The sequence below is a fragment of the Lepidochelys kempii genome, chromosome 4, assembly GCF_965140265.1.
Source record: "Lepidochelys kempii isolate rLepKem1 chromosome 4, rLepKem1.hap2, whole genome shotgun sequence".
Classification (NCBI taxonomy): Eukaryota; Metazoa; Chordata; order Testudines; family Cheloniidae; genus Lepidochelys; species Lepidochelys kempii.
The window spans coordinates 10,110,417-10,118,366 of record NC_133259.1 but is presented as its reverse complement, the minus strand read 5'-3'; the positions used below and the strand labels follow the sequence as shown (position 1 = coordinate 10,118,366).

Genomic DNA, 7,950 nt, shown 5'->3' with positions numbered 1-7,950 from the left:
AGACAGCTGGACTTGAATCCTTCACACAACTAAAAAGCTGCATGAGTCCAAGCTTCCGCCCCGAATGTGGCTGGGAGACCACCCAGGCTGGGTAAAACATTCAGGGCATCAGGCAGATGGGCCTTCCCCCAGAATGCCTTGGCGTGGGGGGCTGTGCAGTCTGGACAGGTCAGGGATGCTTGTCAGCACTGATGAGTTCAGAGGGTTATGAACCCGAGTGGAAGGGAGCAGGCAGGGGAGAGTTCAGCAACAGGGATGAGGGGAGTTACAATATAGCTGGACTGTTGCGACTGAAGTAAGTCTGCATTCCACCTGGAAGAGGGAACACTTACACAAAGGGGACTGCCAGTCTCTTGCTGATCCTTCTATCAGCCTGTGCTGAATCTGCTCCCCTTGGCACCTGAACCCCTGGCTCCATGCGAAGCCGTGTTTCCCTACACCGCCAACTCAGTGAGCTCCCAGATACTGGCATGACCAGCATTCCTTCCTGGCCACTAGAGGCAAGATCTTCCTGAGCGCTGCCAAGGCACAAGCCGGGGTGAGCAGCATGACTCCAGCCACGAGCAATTCTAAAGGGCGGCATTCAGTGCCTCTCCACATTGACGCTAATCAGAGCAGCTGCTAAAGGCCTGAGATCGCAACATCTCAGCAATGCTCTCCCAGACTGTGAGGATTTCAAACATGGCTCCCTGGGTACTTAGATATTCCCTATCAGCATAATACCTGAGGTCCAGACACTCAAAATATTTAAGCACCTAACTCCCACTGGGCAGCAACAGCTGATCTAGTACTCTGGTCACTGCAGTTCCAATTAGCTGCCCTAGAGTAGACCCGATTAAGAAGAGCTGTGCGTAATCAATGGCTTGGGATGGGCTGAGGAGATCGAAGAGACTCATTAGCCCATTAGGCAGAAGGTAGAATAGGCACAGGAAGGAAATGCGGGAGACAGAATGAGGTTTTCAGAGTCAGAGCCTAGAGGAAACTGCCGGGGGAAGATCCCTTTCATCGTCCCCCCACCTTGGCCAAGCTAGCTAAGGATTGTGGCTTGTGTAAATATGGACCTGCACACGTCTGTAATAGGGGTGGGGAGGATACTGTGGGAAAAAAAAACCACAAGGTGCTTAGCAGAAGAAGGTCTCCAAGCTGTTTGTAACCTGGAAAGAGACAGGAGTGAGATCCCGCCCTGTCACAGTCAGACAGACTAACCACTTTTCTTCAAAACTGAAGTCCACACACTTCCCCTGCTGCACACAAACAGCTGCCACTGCCTTCTGAGCAAACGATTAGGATTTGGCCCTGGGGCAGGAAGGCACTAGTTTATGGCTGCGTTGGATGCAATAATCCCGCCGACTGACTGCAGTAGGAACTCTGTATGTAGGATGGCTACAGAACTGGATCTTGACTGGATACCCAGAGACTTGCAGCCTGCTGCATTATCCACAGAGTGAGCAGGAGGGGAATCTACTTCACTTCTGCAAAGGCTCTGCGCATCAGAAGTAGCCTGAGACTTTCATGGATAATTCCCCCCAATTCACGCACATGTGTAAATTCCCTCCCTGTGGAGGAACAGAAGAGCGGACTCCATTATGGATAAACAAAATAAATCAATGCAGTGGCCTTGCCCTAGGAATAGGCTCTCTTGTTTTTCCTTATCACACACCCTTACCAATACCAAACTACACACAGGAAACTAACCATTCCACAGATAAGCTAACACGTACTAATCATAGAATCATAGAATATCAGGGTTGGAAGGGACCCCAGAAGGTCATCTAGTCCAACCCCCTGCTCGAAGCAGGACCAATTCCCAGTTAAATCATCCCAGCCAGGGCTTTGTCAAGCCTGACCTTAAAAACCTCTAAGGAAGGAGATTCTACCACCTCCCTAGGTAACACATTCCAGTGTTTCACCACCCTCTTAGTGAAAAAGTTTTTCCTAATATCCAATCTAAACCTCCCCCACTGCAACTTGAGACCATTACTCCTCGTTCTGTCATCTGCTACCATTGAGAACAGTCTAGAGCCATCCTCTTTGGAACCCCCTTTCAGGTAGTTGAAAGCAGCTATCAAATCCCCCCTCATTCTTCTCTTCTGCAGGCTAAAAATGTTCCCCTATTTTCGTTCTTTATACCATTCAAACCCTACCGTTTTATTATTCTCTTTTCCAATGAATCATAAGTTGCGGCTGATCATATGAAAGTATCTACAAGCACATTCGCATTAGACATACATTGGAGCACAGTTAAAATAAGCCAGCTTTGATTTTAAGATCAATAACCTCTTTTCAGCAAGGAGCTGTCCAAGTCAGCGCTGAGGCACACAGCCCAGGGTTGTCAGCACTACAGCACAAGGCTAAGAGCACACCATGAAGAGAGTGACTGTTCCACCTCCTCAAAAAGGAAAAGCAATATCAGAGTCCAAGAATTATGACAAAAAAACAAGGAAGTGAAATATAAGGTGCACAACACAAAACTGGTAACATTGCACTGAACCAACAGAATATCACTAAAACATACTGATAAATATTTGCATTCAAGTATTGATAATGAAACACACAGCGCATTTTTATACACACTGGGGGAGTGTATACTTTCCATCGCTTCACTCGCAGGCTCTTGGGTCAGCGATCTCATTCTCGGGTAGAGGAAGAATGAACCAAAGCGGAATGTAAAAGACAAACCAACCTGCTGTATGTGACGTAGCCGTAGAGCAGCAGCCCAGACCACTGGGGCATGGGAGTAGGAGCAGAGAACCTGGGTTCTGTTCCCAGCTCCGCCACTGAGCTGGCTGTGCCACCAAGCATATTTCATTTACTCAATACACAGCCACCTTTGGAAAGCGTTTTGAGACCTACAGACAGAAAGGCCTCAATGTTCTTATTGTAACACTTAGTGTACACTGGTACCCACACCCTGTGCGTCTGCCTGAAGATCTCCGGTACTGAACAGCAGCTATCAAAAGCCCCAGGGCTGTTTGTAAGAGCAGCAGCTAATATGCAAGAAGTGTCAGTTCTAGGATTATCTGCCTCATAGCCCAAACCAATTCCCAGTGATAAATGAGCCACAGAAAGATCTCTACGATCGCTCTGGAAAACGAGCTGCCACATCTGACGGGGGGTGTCCTGAGACATTTACTAATGCAGTCCCCAATCCCGCATCACAATCCGCTCTGTCCTTGGGCAGGGGTGGGTGCTAGAAGATCCCGATGGTAGCTCAAAGCCAGTCATAACGCCTGCTTCCTTTATCGTAAACGTCATCCACGTCCCATTAGAGAACTGCTAGTCTCGGTTGTATACGAAATCATCTAGGGGTTGTGCCAAGACCAAAAGCCATCCTCCAAATATGAATAAACCTCATCCGCTCCGGGCTGAGAACACACATTACATTTAAAGCACTAATATTGGCACAAGCTCTACCCGTCTTTCACCACATCTGACCACCCCCACTACCTCCAAGATGGCCCAGTGCCTGGAGACTATCAGCTCTTGCTGAACCCTAGCAAGATGGAGGTGATGCTGGTGGGAAGAAGGAGGCACTTTGAGGAGTGTGTAGCCATGATGCGATCTCTTTGGGCTGAAGGCACATACCCACAACTGGTCAATGCAGTCTAGTTTCAGAGGGTCCTGGCTTTCTCGCTAACGCAAAGTTCTCGTATAGCAGTAACTGTGATTAACACTTACCACCACCTCCGACTGGCTAGGAGACAGCATCCCATCCCAGAGAATGATGACCGGGCTTCAGTTATTCACACCTTTGTCACCTCCCATCTGGACTCCAGCAATGCCATATACCTGGGCATGAGGCCTTCAGCATTTAGGAAACTCCAACTAGTACAGAAAGCTGCAGCGTGTCTCCTCAGAAACACCGGCCACCACAAACACCTCAGACCCGGCCTCCACGCCCTACACTGACTTCCCAGAGAATATCCAATCAAGTTCAAGGTCTCAGTCCCTATCTTCACAGCACTCAATAGCCTGGGCCCAGGATATCGAAAGATCACCTAAAGCCCTGGGATGCGGCCCATGGTTGATAACTCTGCTCCTTTGGCACAATGGAACTTTCTACCATAAGAGTAAAGCTTGTTTGCACAGGAGACAGAGTTTTGCCTGAAGAAGCTGGTCTGAGACTGAGGAACAGACTCCCCCCCAGGAACTAAGGGACCTTCCAAACCTCGCCACCTTCTGCTCCAAGTACAAGGTACACTGCTGTGACCTGCCCTCTCTGACACAAATACAGAGGAGAAGTGTGCACATGAGGAAAATACCCTACCAAAACAAAACACTACACTACACTACACAGCACACAATTCTCCACCTGGGGAGAGGCTGAAAGAGAACAAACCACACATGACAGATGTAAGTCACACACTTCAATGCACGATCAGAAGGGGCTCAGAACTATGGTGACAAGTACGGTATAATAATCTGTATAGAACAGAACAATCTTTATCCTTCTCAAAATAGGAAATACCTTTTTCCTTTTGGACAGAAACCAAGAATGGCAGGAAATTGCGTCATAATGCAAAGTTAAAAACAAACACCCACACCCACCCTGACAAAAAAGACAGACACCCATTTAAAAGTCATGCTTCTGTCTTAATAGTTTGTATCCATGACTATGGTGAGGACTTTATAAAGACACCAGCTTAAAAAGTTAGGCTAAGTCCTTACTTAGGCTCCTAAACAAGTAACAGGCTTTTCAAGAGAGCCAAGCCCCCAGCGGTTCCCACTGGAGCCCAGTTATAAGGAACGTATAAAAAGGTGGTTACAACTGAAAAGTCAGCAAACATGATTTATTCCTTTTTGCAGTTTATTTACTTTGTGCATTTGACAGCACTGTGTGTATAATCAGTTTTACCATTCTCGCCGCAAAATCAGTCAGTTCCCCCTATTTGTGTAAGTCTTTTCTTCAGCAAAAGGGAAAATATGAAAAAAAATCCCACAAAAATAACCTCCACACACAACCCACAAAGAGGAAAATGCGACTGTAAAACAACAACTGGTAGAGCTGAAACACCAGAAACCAGTTTTAATGCACTTCCTTTAATTGACTAGATTTCAACTTGATGGTGTTTCTTTAAGCAACTGTCAGATTCATTTCAACAATTTACAGTCACTAATGCTACAGAATCCTAGACCACTCAAAAATTCTCAATATAAATGCGAGACACATCTCTTGATTTAATTGATTTCAGATGGTAACAATCCCGTAAGTGGATTTTATATACAGTAATCCCATAGTCCTTTCCAACCAAATGAATCCGGTTGAGGGTCAGTATTTGCAGAAGGATGCTGACCGGGGTAAGGTACATAGATTTATGCAGACAATGCACAAATATTTATCTTCAGGCAGTTCTGATATTTGTGATGTTGTCAATAGTTTAGGACCAAAATTAGAATTTTATATTCAACAGGATGTTACCAAGAAAACACAACATGAACATGTCAGTACTGATGATTTGTAAAGATTTCACAAAAACATGATTTATTAAAATTTAAACAGTCCCCTGTAGTGTTGGAAATCAGAATACAGCAGCACTATGCCAGAGCCTGGAAACCAGTCAGGAGAAGTGAGCAGTTTAAGTTTCACTACCCAAAATTAGTGAAATGACAATAGTAAACACATGGCAAAAAGTAAATTAGATTTTTAAAATTAATTCAGTTTTAACTTTTAAATATAGGTGTTATTGATAGCATATTGATACATTTTCCATTGACAATTTTTATGGTGACAGTGTTCCTTTAACATGTAGTCTCAGTGAATTTTTTCCTCCATTATCTAAGTTTCCCGTACATCACTCTCTTTTGAGTCTGTTAAATTTGCTGGTGTTCTCTTTTTCTTTAAAAAGTTTAAGTGTAGGAGTTACCATCTTTTCTTGGCTCATAAGTGCCGGTAACCCTTCGCTCTCTCACTGAGACCCGGGGCTCTCAACTGGCCATAAATATGTTTTTGTTGTTTTTTTTAAAGAAAAATAGTTTACTATAAGATAACTGTATTGGATGCTGTTGGTATAGCCAGTGGCGGATTAGCCACTGGGCCAACGAGACCCGTGCCAAGGGGCCCCAGCCAACTGGGGACCCCCATGGGCGTGCACCCCAACCACGCTCTGCCCGCCAGGTGCTCTTGCCAGGGAGTGGGGGAGCCTCCGCATCCTGACCGCACTCCCCGGCAGGAAAGCAGGATGGGCAGAGTGGGGCAAGCCCCCATGCCCTGATCCCATGCCCCTGCAGGATTGCTGGGCAGGGGAACGTGGCAGGGTAAGCCCCCACGCTCCAACGTCATTTCCCTGGCAGGAACGCTGGAGGGCGGGGAGAAGGGGACAGCATGCAGAAGTGGCGGGGAGAGGCCCCCACTTACTCTGGCCCAGGGCCCCACAAAACCTCATCCACCTCTGGGTACACTCTTCTCCCCAGGCCAGGAGTTGGTCAGTATCCTAACGCACTGACTTAGTTTCACTGTTGGGTACCCATCTTTTCAGAAGACGCACACAATTCCATAATGTATTCCATCCCCGTCTCTAATGCCGAACACCTCAGGTCAGTTTCACACAAAAAACCCCACTTAGGATCAAGATACACATGCACAGAACTACACAGCACGATACAGGAAAAGGGACCCATTCACAAAGTCACGCACTGGTCTTCCCTGCTTGGCAACAGCACAAATCCGTTCTCAACACAAGTATGCTGCAAACGGGAATATCGAACATTGGAAGGCTCCCTCTTCAGGAAACCCACCGAAGGTATCAGCCCTTGTCAAGTGTTCTTTTTGAAAGGCAACAAGAGGCTAAGCTGCAGAAAGTAATACATACGCTTCCGAGGCAAAAAGTACCCCGTTCCTCAGTTCTTCTCCAGGCTAGCGTTCTACTCGAGGGAAGCTGGCTTCTGAAGCATCTGGCAGTGATGTCCCCGATATCTGTCAGTCAGCAAACAAATATTAATGTAATTCCTAACATACCAGCCTAAAAGCAGTATGACCTAGTAAAACTGTTCATCGATAGCCTTCTGCCTGTCCCAAGTGCAGTATCAATAGAACATGGGCAGATTCTTCATTGATCATATCACAAATCAGCATACGTGGGTAACGTACATTTTTAAATCCATAACGCTATGCCAAATCTAAACAAGATGTTCACTGGACCAGTACACAGCCCAGGAGAGACCTAGGAACTACATCACTCCCAAATTACAAGTTTCTAATGCATGCTATAGTTGTTAAACAAACAAAACAAAGTTGCAAAAAACTATTTTGTGTGTGTCCGTGTCTGTCTAGAATGGCTAAACTATTTCTGCTCAAACTTTTGGGTTCTATTTCCCACTCTGCCACTGACTCACTGTGTAACCATGGGTATTGGTGGGTAGCATCTGCATCTCAGTTCACGCATTTGTAACAAATCCTGAAAACAGGTGAAACACACAGGATTTGTGGTTGTATTGTGAACCTCGAACATGGTCCAGGTTTGCCTCCAGGATAATCCCAGGGTCATACATTTGGGCCAAAAGTTTGCCCAAAATGGTTCTTTTCCCCATCAGGCTCCAAAACTCCTGCATTGTCCTAAAACAAATGACTCCGATGAGTACACTGCTGCTCATCAGACACCCTGGAATGCAATGTGCTGCACAGAGAGACCGTCTGGAACCTTTTGGCTCTTGCTGCTTGCAACGTGCTTTGAAAACCTTGGCAGAAAGGCACTAGGAGAACAGTGCAAAGCATTTCACTGGATCATCACCTGTTGCAAAGCCAGGCTCGGGTTGTGAAGATCGATGGTGGCAAGGGATGGAATGCGAGACTCTGAGACCGTTTTGTTCTCCTTTTTGACAAATCTGGAATTTCGAGCTGCAGAAGACAAATAAATAAATGCATTGACTGCTATGGACTTGTTTTGTTGTTTTAAGCATAGAGGGTCAAGATTTCCCTCTCCAAAAAAATCTCACATGCTAATAGGATTAAAA

General features: G+C 46.1%; 1 protein-coding gene across 6 annotated transcripts in view; it reads right to left on the bottom strand.

Annotated features, from left to right (window-relative positions):
* Positions 1-4,789: 4,789 nt before the first annotated feature.
* The window catches only part of CDKL2 (cyclin dependent kinase like 2), a 36,258-nt gene continuing 33,097 nt past the window's right edge, over positions 4,790-7,950 (bottom strand). For all 6 annotated transcript variants that reach the window (XM_073340348.1, XM_073340353.1, XM_073340350.1 and 3 more), the window contains 2 exons: positions 7,728-7,834; positions 4,790-6,913 (listed from right to left, as the gene is read on the bottom strand). In XM_073340348.1, coding sequence (XP_073196449.1) covers positions 6,854-6,913; positions 7,728-7,834 — 167 coding nt within the window. In that variant the 3' untranslated portion in view covers positions 4,790-6,853. The remainder of the gene's footprint in view (positions 6,914-7,727; positions 7,835-7,950) is intronic.